This window comes from Marmota monax, unplaced genomic scaffold, assembly GCF_021218885.2.
Source record: "Marmota monax isolate L192 unplaced genomic scaffold, Marmota_monax_Labrador192_F-V1.1 WCK01_AAM20220418_F8-fsc00053, whole genome shotgun sequence".
Taxonomy (NCBI): domain Eukaryota; kingdom Metazoa; phylum Chordata; class Mammalia; order Rodentia; family Sciuridae; genus Marmota; species Marmota monax.
This window is the reverse complement of record NW_026693153.1, coordinates 10,129,741-10,145,865: the sequence shown is the minus strand read 5'-3', so window position 1 is coordinate 10,145,865 and position 16,125 is coordinate 10,129,741. Positions and strand designations below refer to the sequence as shown.

The 16,125-nt window shown below is 34.5% G+C and overlaps 1 protein-coding gene across 10 annotated transcripts in view; it reads left to right on the top strand.

Moving 5' to 3' along the window:
- The window catches only part of Epha6 (EPH receptor A6), an 850,021-nt gene that overhangs the window by 530,487 nt on the left and 303,409 nt on the right, over positions 1-16,125 (top strand). For 8 of the 10 annotated variants that reach the window (XM_058582915.1, XM_058582914.1, XM_046455343.2 and 5 more), the window contains 2 exons: positions 14,670-14,717; positions 15,124-15,286. In XM_058582915.1, the coding sequence (XP_058438898.1) occupies positions 14,670-14,717; positions 15,124-15,286 (211 nt within the window). The remainder of the gene's footprint in view (positions 1-14,669; positions 14,718-15,123; positions 15,287-16,125) is intronic. The other 2 variants (XM_046455344.2, XM_046455349.2) reach the window with 1 other exon arrangement.

The window sequence follows — 16,125 nt, the reverse complement described above, 5'->3', positions numbered from 1 at the left end:
ATCATTTCATACATATTATTATTTGATGCATAACAATTCCAAAGTGTGGATGCAGCCAAGATTTTATCCCCATTTTTCATCTGAGCAGGCTGTGGCTCAGTCATAAGGTGACATGGTTAAGTTGACCTGTCTTGTGAGTCACAGAAAGATAACCCTGTTTTTGTGGATTCTAATCCAGTACCTCAATTAGTAAGACCATTTAGTTTGTCAGTAAATATTGATAATCCTGTTGAAAACTCAACAGGATTTGAAGTCCGTTTAAAGTGTTGAGAAAAGTCCAAGAAGGGCAATATTAAAAGAGCGTACTACAGGGATACTGCTACATCGATGTTCATAGCAGCACAATTCACAATTGCTAGACTGTGGAACCAACCCAGATGCCCTTCAATAGATGAATGGATAAAAAAAATGTGGCATTTATACACCATGGAGTATTACGCAGCACTAAAAAATGACAAAATCATAGAATTTGCAGGGAAATGGATGGCACTAGAGCAGATTATGCTTAGTGAAGCTAGCCAATCCCTAAAAAACAAATACCAAATGTCTTCTTTGATATAAGGAGAGCAACTAAGAACAGAGCAGGGAGGAAGAGCAGGAAGAAAAGATTAACATTAAACAGATACATGAGGTGGGATGGAAAGGGAGAGAAAAGGGAAATTGCATGGTAATGGAGGGAGACCCTCATTGTTATACAAAATTACATATAAGAGGTTGTGAGGGGAATGGGAAAATAAACAAGGAGAGATATGAATTACAGTGGATGGGGTAGAGAGAGAAGATGGGAGGGGAGGGAGGGGGGATGGTAGAGGATAGGAAAGGTAGCAGAATACAACAGTTACTAATAGGGCATTATGTAAAAATGTGGATGTGTAACCGATGTGATTCTGCAATCTGTATTTGGGGTAAAATTGGGAGTTCATAACCAACTTGAATCTAATGTATGAAATATGATATGTGAAGAGCTTTATAATGTTTTGAACAACCAATAAAAAAAATTAAAAAAAAAAAAAAATAAAAAAAAAAAAAAAATAAAGTGTTGAGAAGTGCATAGTCTCTTTGCAGGCATCATGGGTATTCTCCTGAACTCATTGTGATGGAAAAACTAAAATGAAAGTGGAAATAAAGGATATTAGTTTGGCTCATTCTTTCCTGTTTGCCAGAGCGTAGATAAATAATTAAATTGCTGTGTAGAAGAAATAGCAGTTTCATTCTTCCTAATGAGCCTCTTCTCTGAAAAGGTAAAAAAGATAGGTAAATAGCTTGAACGGTGAAAAGGTAAAAGGAAGGTGAATTGTGTTTTGAGTCCAATAGTAGTATTTAACAAAGACTCAAAACTTCATGAAATAGAAAACATAATTGATTTAAACCTTTGTTAAACTAAGTACTTTGAATTTCAGAGTTCTTACACTACAATTAGGACTGTGGTTTTCTTCTGTATAAAAAAATCGATATTAACTGATTTTTCTTTCACATCTGTGCTTGTCAATCTATTGAGATTGTTACATAATCTCTAGCATGTTTAATATATAAAGTTGTTAGTGAATTTGACTGTTTCCTATTACTTGATGTTGGAAGCTACATAGTGCAATAAGTAACAGCATAAAATCTGGAGCTGCACTCTCTCTGGAATTCCAGTCAAGTTCAAATCTCAGTTCTGTGACTAACTCATTGAGTGACATTGGTAATACTTTGTCATTCTATACCTCAGTTGTGTCATCTGTACTTTACACAGTAGCTTTAAGGATTTTCTGGATATTGGGAGTGCTGAGTGTTAGCAATGTGGTAAGCAGTATTAACATTTAAAATTTTATTTAGCTACGTTATGTTCTCTTTATACTTTTAATTGATTTGTTTTGACTAATTTAACTTGTCATTTCAGGCTAAAAAATCAAACTATTTCAGAGAATTAGACAATTGGCATATTTAAGTTAATTAATTTTTTGGTATGTGCCATTAGCCAATGTAGTGACAGAAGGTAGGACCAATGAACTATTACATATTAGATTAGGGGACTATAAAACAAACATATTTAATTTGTTTTTCCAGTTATCTATTACTACGTGACAAATTACCCCAAAATATAATGTCTTAAAAATTGCAATTTATAAATGTTATATTTCATGAATCTGAGTCAGATATTGCAACAGGTCATAGGAGACGCATCTAATCTCTGTTGAACAATCTGGGACCTCAGGTGGCATGATAGAAAATTGGCTGGTAACTGGAATGCACAGGGACCAGCCACATGTCATCTGATCTTCATCTTCATATTTTCTTTCTCTCTCTGTCCCTCATATTCTCTCTCTCTCTCTCTCTCTGATTCCCCATCTCTGTCTTTATCTCTATTTCTCACTCTCCCCTTCCCTTCTTCCCATCCTGCTGCCCCTCTCTTGCTCTTTTTCTCCCTCCTTTTCTCCCTGTCCGCCTCCTTTCCATCTCACTCTCTCCTAGGCTGCTTCTCTATCCACATGGCTATCTTGGGTTCCTATAGCTCTGCACTCTCTGGCTAGTTATGTTTCTTAGATTGCAACACAGAGCTCCAAGAAAACAAGTGGAAAATGCATTTTCTTAGAGGCTAGGCCAGAAATTGGCAGCTTATCACTTCCATCTTACTTAACTGTTTAAATCAGTCATAAATTAGATCAGATTCAAGGGAAGAGGACATCGACCTATCAGCCAAACACTTTTGCTGAACATGGTCATATAGGAGGAGAACAGAGGCAGGGAAACCCAGAGCCCTTTGCTCCCACTCCTTCCCAACTCATTGACCAGCTTTGGAGAAGGTGCTGGTAGGATGGGAAGAACCTTTTGAGAAATCAAATAAAATTGCCAAATGGGTTCAGGGCAGCACTTCTGTTGCTCCAGTGGGAACAAAATACCTGCACAGGCATGAGCTTCAGAGCAGGAACGTTGTAAATCTGAGGTGTCTGCACAAGAGTTAACGGCTCTGACATATGAACTGAAAGCTGATATTTCACAATTAAAATGAATGGTAAAATTTTTTTAAAAAAAGAAGTATAACAATGCGCAACCATCTATTTTTCATACTAGTTTATTTTAGGCCTCGTATTAGTACATTAATTGCTTTACTTCTCATTTCTAGCAATTTAAAATTTTTTTTTTCAATTCTGGGTCAAAACAAATTCATTAAATTTGAATATGTATAACATTCTAAAAATTCAAAGCAGATTTAAATAATTGTGTACATAGAAATATTGTAGGATGAAAAATCATAAATGTTAATCATAAAAAGATAATTCATAAGTCAAAAAAGGAAAAATGAAGAAAAGAGTAGTGAAAAGAAAAAAAATTTCTACAGAATTTTTCAGTTTTTTGAGTCTGTATAATACATTTGGTTTTGCCAATGTATTTACAACAAATAAAATATAATATGATCAAATTATCCAAATTTTAAAATAAGGTGACTTCTGCATATTCAAGGAAAGAGAAACTATTACTAGCATCCCCAGCCTCCAACATTAAAATGAGCAACTTTTCTGACTACCTTTTCACTATAGTGGAATCATCTTTACCCTAAATTTAACTTATTACTTTATCATTGGTAATTCTCTTTCCAATTCGATTTCAAAACCATTTTACATATAAAAGTAAATGTGTTCATTGTTTGATAATAATACAGATTGATATAATGTTTCTAGAAAATCACCTTGATTTGTTTTGAATTCCTCTACTAGCATTTAAAACTCTCTGCAATCATTTACATATTTAAATATCCTTTGGTTTCAAATACCCACACCTAAACTAGAAAAACATTTTGTGTGTGTGGGTGTAGTCTGTGGGAATTTGTCAACTACTGCAATCTATTTATTAGTATTATATTATTTTACCTCAGTGATGAGCTATTCAGTTCCCCATTTCAGTATCTTGATAAAAATGTTTTTTAAATTGTATTTAATCACAAATCTTGAGATTTAGCTCAATAGAATAGAAGAAGAAGAATGAGGGGAAGGAGGAGGAAAGGAAAAAGGGGGGAAACATGAACTGAAATTAAATCTCATGTATTAATTTGTTGAGATGAACTCAATGACTATGTATAACTGTAGTGCTCTAATAAGAATAAATAAATAAATCTTAAGGTATTCATCTGATGCCCATACAATATCCTCCCATGAAATTTAAAATCAATAACTGAACTAGATCATTACCTAAAAGTATTGGGTTATTTAGAGCACAATAGGACACTTTTCAAGTCAAGACCATTATCACTGATAAAGAAAGTTTCAAATCTCAGTTGGGGTGTGGAGGAGCTGCATTTCTTGAAACTTACACTGTGTAGTTTTGTAGATCAATATTAACACATATATTTGTTTTACACTTGAACAAAACAAATGTGTGTCATCAGAGAGTAATTAAGATTCATAAACAGATATAATAAAAATTCACCCTGACAACAGAATATATTTAAAAGTATCCCCAACCCTGTTCTCAAAGAGGCTAAATAATTCTCCAGCTTGAATATTTGAATGAATTTCTGCTTCTTTTTTTAATTCAAGACAAAACTCAAACATCAAGTTTTCTTATAGCTGATTGGGAAATGGTAAAAATATCTATATTTGCAACTGATAATATTTAGTGGAAACTTTTTTTTACAAAATATATTCTCATGATCTATTGGCATTCTAATGGGAAATCTAGTGAAATCTTATCCATTTTGTCTTACTTATTATTGACTTTAGTTATTTCAGAAACTCTACCAACAAAGAAGTACTTTTGGAAAGCAGTCAATCTGCATGTGTTATTTATTTAATTTTCATAGATTTGTTCTCTGCTATCCTTTGTTTATCTATCCTACAATCCAGTCAGTTATCACTATTATGAAAAAGCATAATTGCTTTTTTTTTTTGGAAGTATTGAGAATGGACCCAGCTATATTGAGCTACATCTTCAGGTCTTTCTATTTTTTATTTTAAGTTCTCCCTAAGTGGCCCAATGTGGCCTCAAACTTGTGAATCCTCAGCCTCCTGAGTAGCTAGGATTTTAGGCATGTACCAAAGCACCCAGCTACATTGTTCTAAAAATGTATTATTTCCTCTAATTTACTTTTTGAAAGATCACATCCAATACTTGGGGTAAAATTAATCAAAGAGCCATGTCAGTGTTGTAATGATTTAACTTAGCATATGTTCAGTTCAACATTTTTAATACCACTTAAATTTAAGGAACTCAACATACACACACTGATGTTTCCAAAGATATTTGGTGGGTTTTGTTTTTCTCTATGGTATTTATTGCTAACTTATGTTAGTTTTTATAATAAATGTTATTTTTTATCTAGCTTTTATGTAGTAATTTTATAATTTGACCTAAACGTTACTGTCAGTAGAAATTTTTAGACTTTTCTAAAAATAGTAGTTTATACTTTGTGTAATCCTCAAATATTCTTCTAATGAATGTGATTTCCCCATTTTAGATAAAATATTTTTATTATTCTCAAGACTCTAATAAATATGAATTCCATGAGGGTTTTCACTTCTGATATTTATATTTTCTACTTTTTCTATTAGTATATTGTTCTTATCACCAAATTTACATGATTTTAAAATTCTGATAAATTATATAAAACTTTAAGGAGTGACAAATTTAAAATTGTTTCTCTATAATATACTTTTTAAGGAATATTATGAAGGGATTTGGGAATAAAGGAACTTTCTTTAGGGACAAGTATTCAGCTTTAAAGATTTCATTTTTACTTGAACACCTTGATAAATAAATATAGAATGGTAGAGTAAAATAAAAATCAATATTCCACCTATATGAAGGTAGATTACATGAATACAAATGGAAAAGTTAAAACTGATAAATACCAAAAATATGTATTAAAAAATACTTCAGAACAAATCTTGAGGTTTCTTTTAATATATATGGTTTTATAAATTATTTTTGGCAAGTAAAATCTTAAATATTCTCCATAATGTTCCTAAGAAAACAAATTGGCTATCTGACACAATATTATTGCATTTTGATTATGGAAGCATTAAAAGCCACCAAAAACAGTATTTCTCATGTCTCATCTGGATTGTAATTAATTATGCAAACTTACTTTAAATTTCTATAACGATATTTAAGAACTTAAAAGCTAAATGTATGGAGCAATTAATTAATTAATTTCTTCATTCAATCATCTGGATCATGTATCATGAGAGCCTACAATATTCTAGGCCTAAGAATACTGTTTTAAACAGTGGGGATATAAAGGTTAACAGATGAGCAAAATAACTACACATTTTTTAAAAGACCTCTCACAGCATCTGCAAGATTACTTGAAATCATAAACCTAACATTGCCTTGGATTAAATTTAGCACTACCTCTTGAAAATTGCTTCTTAAATAAAGAAATAATGCTAGCTTACATGTCTGCTGAAGCTGTACATGTAAGAGTTGTACATGTTATTTTGCTTCATCCTTACAGAAAGCCCCATCCTTTTATATGGATACAGATATTCTATTTTTCACTAATGAACTAACAACTAGGTAACCATTAGATTCATTCTAACACCTAAACTTGGTTTCTAAAGGTCACACTATAATAATTTGACCATTTACCTAACAGTAAATATAGCCACTATTTGACACAGTTACTTATTTATGTCCAGATTATCTTCTTTGTGAAAATGAGTTATAAATGTTTAATTCCATATCAATTTTCCTCTGCCATCAGATATGCTTTTGTGCCATCTTCTACTGTTGCTCATCATTTAATCTTCAGGGAATGCATTTAATTTTCACTTTAGGTGCAATAAAATACATATTAGAAGAAATGTATCAAAAAGCATTTATTTTGGATTACTGAGAATAATCAAGAGTTGATTGAAGTAAATTATAGCCAGAGTATACTAAATGATACTTCTCCACAAGTACAGTCAGAATGTACTTGTGTATTTAGAATAATTGTTTCTGTGTTTTTCTTGCTTTTGCATATTTTTAAATTTTGACATAGCAGTGGTTAATTTTTATCTAAGGAAAACAGTTCAGAACACCCTATCCACTATCTTAGGTCACCCTACCAATGAACTTAACCACTTGCCTCCTCAAATTACTCTGTGTTGTGCATTTTAATGAATATGAAAAATATGCAGCTTTCTTGGTTTCTGGCAACAGAACACATCTGTGACTATTATTATGGATGTCCAAAATGTAGATTTCAAGGCAGAGTAGAACCTCTCAACCTCAGGATGGCTGGAACCAGGAAAGCTGAGGTCATTCAATTTCAATGCAGTTTCTCTTTTTGTTGCTCCTTATCAATCACTAAGAAGAAATCTGTGATCTTTCTAGTTTGCTCTCATTTCTGGGATGATGGGCCCCATCTGTGCCTGCTAATGGGGTATATGCGATCCCAGGAAATACAATGTGAGCTAGAAGTCTTCCCAGCATGTGCAGCTACATTGAAGCAGCAGTTTCGTTAGTCCAATTCCCAGTGATATGTGACCAGAGCTGTACTGGACGAATCCTGTGTTAAATGGTTTAGGTTTTCCTTTCTGGATATCAATCAACTGACATTTGCTATATATCCAGAGCTCCTTTGACTTTTCATTTTGCTTTGTTTTATTTTTTGAGGAAAACATTCAACTCATATTTGAGAAAATTGCAGTCTACTTAGAGATATGTATTAAAGACATTGAAATAACTGGAAGAGGGAAACAGATCTTATAAAAGAATATGCTACAGACTGCTTAGAGTTAAAGAATGAAGAGGGTTTTTTTAAAAAAAAATTAATATGCCTAGGTTTTCCTTCTGTATAATATCTATTATAATATTAAAAATGCCAATCTTAAATGTATTTTAATCTAAAATATGAGTCATGATTGAAAAATATACAGTCAACAGGAAGATTATAAAACATCTCATAAGCACTGACTAATAAAGAATCTTTTAAGAGGTTTAATTTCCCCAATGAATATGAATGTATTTTTTCTAAAATACTGAAATTTCATCTATAATTTTCAAATATTGCAAAGCCTTAACACATATTGATCACACATTAGAACCAAAAAAAATTCAATGAACTCCTTATAGTAAAAATCTCACTATGATAGGTGAGAGAAAAAGAGAAGAAAATATATCACCAGATCAGGGGAAACACCAGCACCAAGTCATGTAACTGGGAAATCCTAGGACAGCTTATGAGGGTCCCGACTGGGAAGTCTCTAGCAGAGTGTCCTTTCTAGGAGTTAAACTCTAAAGTCTTATTCCCAATGAGACTCTTTAAATACAAGTTAGAACAAAGAAAGCTCACTTCTAACAAACTGTGTGACTTAGTGATCCTGTCATGGACACTTTGCCCCCTCCCAAAAGGGAAGGAGTGATAACCTTGAGATAAATAAATGTCTCTGAATTGTTCAGAGTGAGCTAAACCCTTCAAAGAGTATGCATTCTACAGATGTTCTATCAAGGATGTGAGAAAGTCACAGCAGGCCATGACAGGAAGATCTTTAATATTTTCCTTAGCCCTCTAATGGCTCACAGCAGAAGAGAAGGGGCCTACCTTTCTGGCATATAAATAATTATAGAATTCAGTTGGTGGGTAGAACTTTGGTGACTATGTAAGCCAAAATCTATGAGGGTGCCCTAAAATCTCATACATAGTGAGAATTCAGCAAATGGCTCTAGAATATATGGGTTTTAATTTATTTAATTTATTATATGAATACATCAAACTCTTGAAGGTGTCATACCAAGGTACACAACAGAATCATAATCACATCCAAGATAGGAGCATTCCAATCCAGAATTCTGTATGTGTTGCTCCCCATGGACTCAGGCCATGTTACCTGATTGTAGACTGATACAGCGGAGGGACTTAGCACCTGAGCTATTGTTTTTCACAAATTTACAGTTTGAAAATCCAGTGCCAAAGGATCCAAACTCAAGGAGGAGCATCCTTTTTAGTGTCTGTGAAAAAACTGGTGCCTACGAACATAAAGCTGAATTGAGTATTCTAGGTAAATCTTATTGTTCCAGTTTGACTCCCAGCAGCTTGATTCTCAGCACCTGGAAAGGAACAGTGCCTGAGCTGAAGCTCCAGGATCTTCCCATAGGAAGGGAACCATAAGTAAAGGTCAAATTCTCCAGAGAATGATACATATATGCCCTGTCTGACAATGCCCTACATGTACATTATTTGTTCCGAACTATTTTTTTGAAATGTGTACATGTGAACATATAAAATAAAAACTGTATATTTTATTTTAGGAAATGATATTCATAACAATATATTAAAATTGATTGTTACTATATCCCCATAGTTGTCACTATCTTAATCCAAGGAGAGGTAGGGCAAGCAGGTGACTGCAGGTGCCCTGGGGCCAATGAGCACCCTCTTTATCTATCCGTAGTTCAATGTGCTTTGCCACCCATGGAGTTAAGCTTTTAGAACTATTCAATATAGTTCTCGAAACACTGGCCAGAGCAATTAGACAGACGAAAGAAATTAAAGGCATAAAAATAGGAAAGGAAGAACTTAAATTATCACTATTTGCAGATGACATGATTCTATACCTAGAAGACCCAAAAGGGTCTACAAAAAAACTACTAGAACTAATAAATGAATTCAGCAAAGTGGCAGGATATAAAATCAACACGCATAAATCAAAGGCATTTCTGTATATCAGCGACAAAACTTCTGAAACGGAAATGAGGAAAAACACTCCATTCACAATATCCTCAAAAAAAATAAAATACTTGGGAATCAACCTAACAAAAGAGGTGAAAGATTTATATAATGAAAACTACAAAACCCTAAAAAGAGAAGTAGAAGAAGATCTTAGAAGATGGAAAAATATACCCTGTTCATGGATAGGCAGAACTAACATCATCAAAATGGCGATATTACCAAAAGTTCTCTATAGGTTTAATGCAATGCCAATCAAAATCCCAACGGCATTTCTTGTAGAAATGGATAAAGCAATCATGAAATTCATATGGAAAAATAAAAGACCCAGAATAGCAAAAGCAATTCAAAGCAGGAAGTGCGAATCAGGCGGTATAGCGATACCAGACTTCAAACTATACTACAGAGCAATAGTAACAAAAACAGCATGGTACTGGTACCAAAACAGGAGGGTGGACCAATGGTACAGAATAGAGGACACAGAGACTAATCCACAAAGCTACAACTATCTTATATTTGATAAAGGAGCTAAAAGCATGCAATGGAGGGAGGATAGCATCTTCAACAAATGGTGCTGGGAAAACTGGAAATCCATATGCAACAAAATGAAACTGAATCCCCTCCTCTCGCCATGCACAAAAGTTAACTCAAAATGGATCAAGGAGCTAGATATCAAATCAGAGACTCTGCGTCTGATAGAAGAAAAAGTTGGCTCCGATCTACATATTGTAGGGTCGGGCTCCAAATTCCTTAATAGGACACCCATAGCACAAAAGTTGATAACAAAAATCAACAAATGGGACTTACTTAAACTGAAAAGTTTTCTCTCAGCAAGAGAAACAATAAAAGAGGTAAATAGGGAGCCTACATCATGGGAACAAATTTTTACTCCTCACACTTCAGATAGAGCCCTAATATCCAGAGTATACAAAGAACTCAAAAAATTAAACAATAAGAAAACAAATAACCCAATCAACAAATGGGCCAAAGACCTGAACAGACACTTCTCAGAGGAGGACATACAATCAATCAACAAGTACATGAAAAAATGCTCACCATCTCTAGCAGTCAGAGAAATGCAAATCAAAACCACCCTAAGATACCATCTCACTCCAGTAAGATTGGCAGCCATTATGAAGTCAAACAACAACAAGTGCTGGAGAGGATGTGGGGAAAAGGGTACTCTTGTACATTGCTGGTGGGACTGCAAACTGGTGCGGCCAATCTGGAAAACAGTATGGAGACTCCTGGGAAAGCTGGGAATGGAACCACCATTTGACCCAGCTATTGCCCTTCTTGGACTTTTCCCAGAAGACCTTAAAAGAGCGTACTACAGGGATACTGCTACATCGATGTTCATAGCAGCACAATTCACAATTGCTAGACTGTGGAACCAACCCAGATGCCCTTCAATAGATGAATGGATAAAAAAAATGTGGCATTTATACACCATGGAGTATTACGCAGCACTAAAAAATGACAAAATCATAGAATTTGCAGGGAAATGGATGGCACTAGAGCAGATTATGCTTAGTGAAGCTAGCCAATCCCTAAAATACAAATACCAAATGTCTTCTTTGATATAATGAGAGCAACTAAGAACAGAGCAGGGAGGAAGAGCAGGAAGAAAAGATTAACATTAAACAGATACATGAGGTGGGATGGAAAGGGAGAGAAAAGGGAAATTGCATGGTAATGGAGGGAGACCCTCATTGTTATACAAAATTACATATAAGAGGTTGTGAGGGGAATGGGAAAATAAACAAGGAGAGATATGAATTACAGTGGATGGGGTAGAGAGAGAAGATGGGAGGGGAGGGAGGGGGGATGGTAGAGGATAGGAAAGGTAGCAGAATACAACAGTTACTAATAGGGCATTATGTAAAAATGTGGATGTGTAACCGATGTGATTCTGCAATCTGTATTTGGGGTAAAATTGGGAGTTCATAACCAACTGGAATCTAATGTATGAAATATGATATGTCAAGAGCTGTATAATGTTTTGAACAACCAATAAAAAAATTAAAAAAAAAAAAAATAGAACTACATTTTATGTAATTTATTTGCTGCCTGACAACCTGTCCTGACCCAGAAGAGATTGCAAGTGATAATCCTGGATCTTACACAGAGAATTTTTAAAAATCATATTTTTTGAAAATTAGTAAATACTTAGAAACGATAGATAATACACCATATGAAAACATATGGATATAACCATTGCAGTCACTTAAGTGTGAAATTGGTAAATTTAAATTGTATGTGGAAATCAATGTGCTAATAAGCTAAGCATGAAACATAAGGAGTTAGAAGGCAATGTAATTAACACAAAGAAAGTAAAAAGGGGGAAGAAAATTCAGCCTGCCAGAATGAGTACTGAGAGCTCGGTGGCTCTGTGCTAAGCATGGTCTCTACCTACTGACAGCTACTTTGAATTGGAGTTGATGTGTCAGCCGAAAGGCAATTAGCCATAGCTCTGAGTTAATAGTGTCCTGGGCTTGTCATGGATGAAAGCTAACTCGGTTTTCCCAAGAGCTTAAAAACACCAGAAGGACAGAGGGCTACTATGTACTATGAGAGAACTCCCAGTGAGAGACTGCTTTGTGAGGCCTCTTCTGCGACAGGCTAGCAAGATAGAAGATGTAGAAGAAGGCAGCTGCCATCATGCTGGTGGCGTCTGGCTGAGGACCCGTTTCAGCACCCTTCCTGCTGGAGCATTTTTATTCTGGGGATGTAGCTACAAATGCACTTGAATATATAACAGCAGAAAAGCTAAAAGCTACCTGCAGAAGGTGTCCTTTACTCCTTGTAACTTTACTAAATAGGAAATTACTATTCAGCTGTGTATTTGTGAAGCAAAAAAGGTATAATGTGTAATTATTATGGAGGCTATTCTAAGAGTAAACTTTTGAATTCTTACCTCCTCGGTTCAGGGATAGAATTCAATGCCTTTTTCATGACTTTACAATTTATCTCTCAGTTATCAACTCATTTCATATTATGAGGCAGCATTCAAAATACACCATAACTCTTATGTTGCAGAAAATTCTATGAAAAGTGGATAGTCTCCTCTTGCATATAGGATTTAAAAATTCAAATGTTCCGAAAATTTATTCTAGAAGCAATATCATTTCTTCTAACAGTCTACATTTTTCTCTATAATATGGGTTTAATCTCTTTCATTATAAAGGCCTTGATATTAGCCAACTCCTTCCTTCAACCCTTTGTAGATGATTATGGCCATCAATGATTTAGAGGCCTTGTTTTATTTCTTTAGAGTTTATGATTGGTAGGTAAATAGTTATTTGCTTTCTACTCTCAAAATTACACAGCAATAAATATAAGTTGCAATTTTTCTGTTTTGTCTTTTTTAGTCAAAATATTGCTGTCATTAACACATTTTTCTTTGTATTTCCTATTCAATAAACAGTTTTATTATTTTGGGTAGAGATAGCAAATTAGATTCTTCAGTTTGACACTGAACAACCATATAGAATATAAAGTTCTGACAAATAAGGCCATAAAGTTTAAAAATGATCTTTAAGATAAGAACTTTTTTTCAGTAGCTTAAGGGAAATGATTTTCATAGTTCTAAATCTTAAAGCATCACCGGCAAATACATGAAAGTTGGCATATTGTATGTGTAGATTTTTATAACTTTGTTTGTTAGTCTGGATCTCCCTGACTACTCCTGAATAGCTGTAGTTTTCAGGCAAACCATAAATGAAATCTCAATGGGAATATTATAGACAGAATTTAAACATCAAATAAGTGATTTGGTTAGGCTTTGAAAGTCACTTTCATCCCTGAAAGTTTTGAGTGAGATTTATGAAAAGAATAGAAAAAATAACTTAAAAACTTGTTGACCTGGTTTGATCAAAATTCTTGGTACCTGAAGTATGAAAGATTTTTTTTTTCAATTTTGGAATGTTTGCCTATACATAAGATACTTTGGGATGGGACCTAAGTCTAAACACAAAAATCATTTAAGTTTCATATACCTTATACACATAGCTTGAAGTTAATTTGATACAATATTTTTAGTGCACTTGGTTTTTTTGTTTGTTTGTTTGTTTGGTACCAAGGGTTGAACTCAGGGGCACTCAACCACTGAGCCACATCCCTAGCCCTTTTTTTGTATTTTATTTAGAGACAGGGTCTCACTGAGTTGTTTAGTACCTCTCTTTTACTGAGGTTGGCTTTGAAGCTGTAATCCTCCTGCCTCAGCCTCCTAAGCTGCTGGGATTACAGGTATGCACCATTCCACCCAGCAGCGCACTTGCATTTTGACTGTGACACATCAAATAAGGTCAGAGGTGGAATTTTCCATCTGTGGCAGCACATCAACACTCAATAATTGTTTCTGGAGCACTTCAGATTTTCGATTTTCAGATTAGAGGTGCTCACTCTGTTCAATGTCTTTCAGATATCTTACTAAAATATCATTATAAAGTTATTGTCTGATAACTTAGCATGTCACTTTTAAGTAATTGTGTAATGACTTTATAATACAAAAACAGTATCAAGTTTAATTTGTCCCACAACTAGCATCTTGTGGACAATCCTTACAAGGACAGGTTAAGTGAACTAAAATAATGGGCAAGAAAGTCACATAAAGGACACTGTTCGACTAGATCATTCAGAACACCCTGGCAAATCCTGTTGCCCTTAGTGAGGTGAAGTAGTTTAGTTAACACAGGTTAAGAAACACCAAGCCTGCGGCCCTGCCTCTGATCCCACAGGTATGCTAAGCCTTTCATACCTTTCCATATCTTCAGTGTTCCTTCATGGGAAGATTATTTTAAATTCTATCTCATAACTACTATGTAACTTTCACATGTTTAAAAATATAGGAATATAGATAGGGAAGGAGTCAATTCTCCCTCAAGGGAAAAAAAATAATCCTTTTATTTATTAAAGTTGGCTTAGCTTCAGTTACAACTACTGATGAATCACTGAGTTACAGATCAAAGCAATTGATTTCTGGATAAAAGATTTCAAACTTTAAAAACAATTAATTTATTTTTCCTTTCACCCACAGGTCTACCCACGGATAGCGCCGGCATTTTGGCACTACCTGCGGGTAGAAGTGAGTAGCGGGTACCTGAATTCTCCCTCTCTGCTCCTGGCACTCTGCTGGCATGTTCTGATCTGATGTGCCCATTGTATTCAAGATGCAGCTGCCATTCTGTGTAAATGTCCTCTCACGCCACCACCATTACTTAGAGTTGGATAAGAAATCTAGATCACCAACAACCCAAGTGCAGTTTCTAGAAGAGTAACTATCTTCCTTAATAAATTTCCAAATCGAGGCCATATCACATATATCATAACGGTGAACTATTAAATGCTAAATTATGGAAAACCATGCTTTTAGTTCTTTTTAATCAATGTTTCCAATATTCAGAGCATAGTTCCTCAGTTTAACTTAGGAATGTCTCTGGGAAAAGGTGGGATCCTGTTGCTTTATTTCCTTTCTTTTTCTCTGTCCCCAGGAGCATGAGCAGCTCACCTATTCATCCACGAGGTCCAAGGCCCCCAGTGTCATCATCACAGGTCTCAAGCCAGCCACCAAGTACATATTTCATATCCGAGTGAGGACCGCAACAGGATACAGTGGCTACAGTCAGAAGTTCGAATTTGAAACAGGAGATGAAAGTAAGTTTTACACAATGAAATAAAATAAGATGTTCATTTAGGACCATTCTAATTTGACCTGATGTTTTAAAACCAGGTGTCCCAAATTTTTAATAGCTTCTCCAAATAGTATTCTGTTCATGTAAATATTCATACAGTCATTCAAGTTAATGTTTCTGTGCCATCGTTAAATATTTCCATGAGACGTTTGCTCTATCACAATCATAATGTGGCCCAAATCAGTCCCTTTATGCAGAATTCATCACTCACACTATCACACAGAGTCTCAATGGATGGTGTTAGCCTAATTGTTAACCAGTCTTGGCACAGTGATATGGTACTAATGAAAACTTGGAAGAGAATGAAACCATGAGCAAATTATTTGAGCTGTTAGTTCAAAATTGTGCAGCTTTGGCTTGTTATCTCAGGTCAATAAAATCAGAATGAGGAGCTACATTCCACCCAAGTTCATATTATAAGTTTATATATAGATGCATGGTCTTAATTAGAAATTCATGTTAATTGCATTGCCTCAATGTACTGAAAACCAAAATGGGAAATGAAGGGAGTGAGGTCCAACATCATGCCACACAGGTTTTGAAATTTCTATCTCATTCTAAACCCAGCTCTATTATGGAATTCCTTTTAACTTTCAGAAATCCATCTTGCTACTATCTTTGTCAGGATGATACATAACACTTTCACGTAGTGTAATTCTATGGGAAAAAAGTCCAAATATCTAATAATAATAATAATAATAATAATAATAATAATAATAATAATAATCTGTTCCTATCATTGTTAAACTATAAAAATTCAGGAAAAGAAAATTTATTATGGTAATTCTTTGTGGATAACAA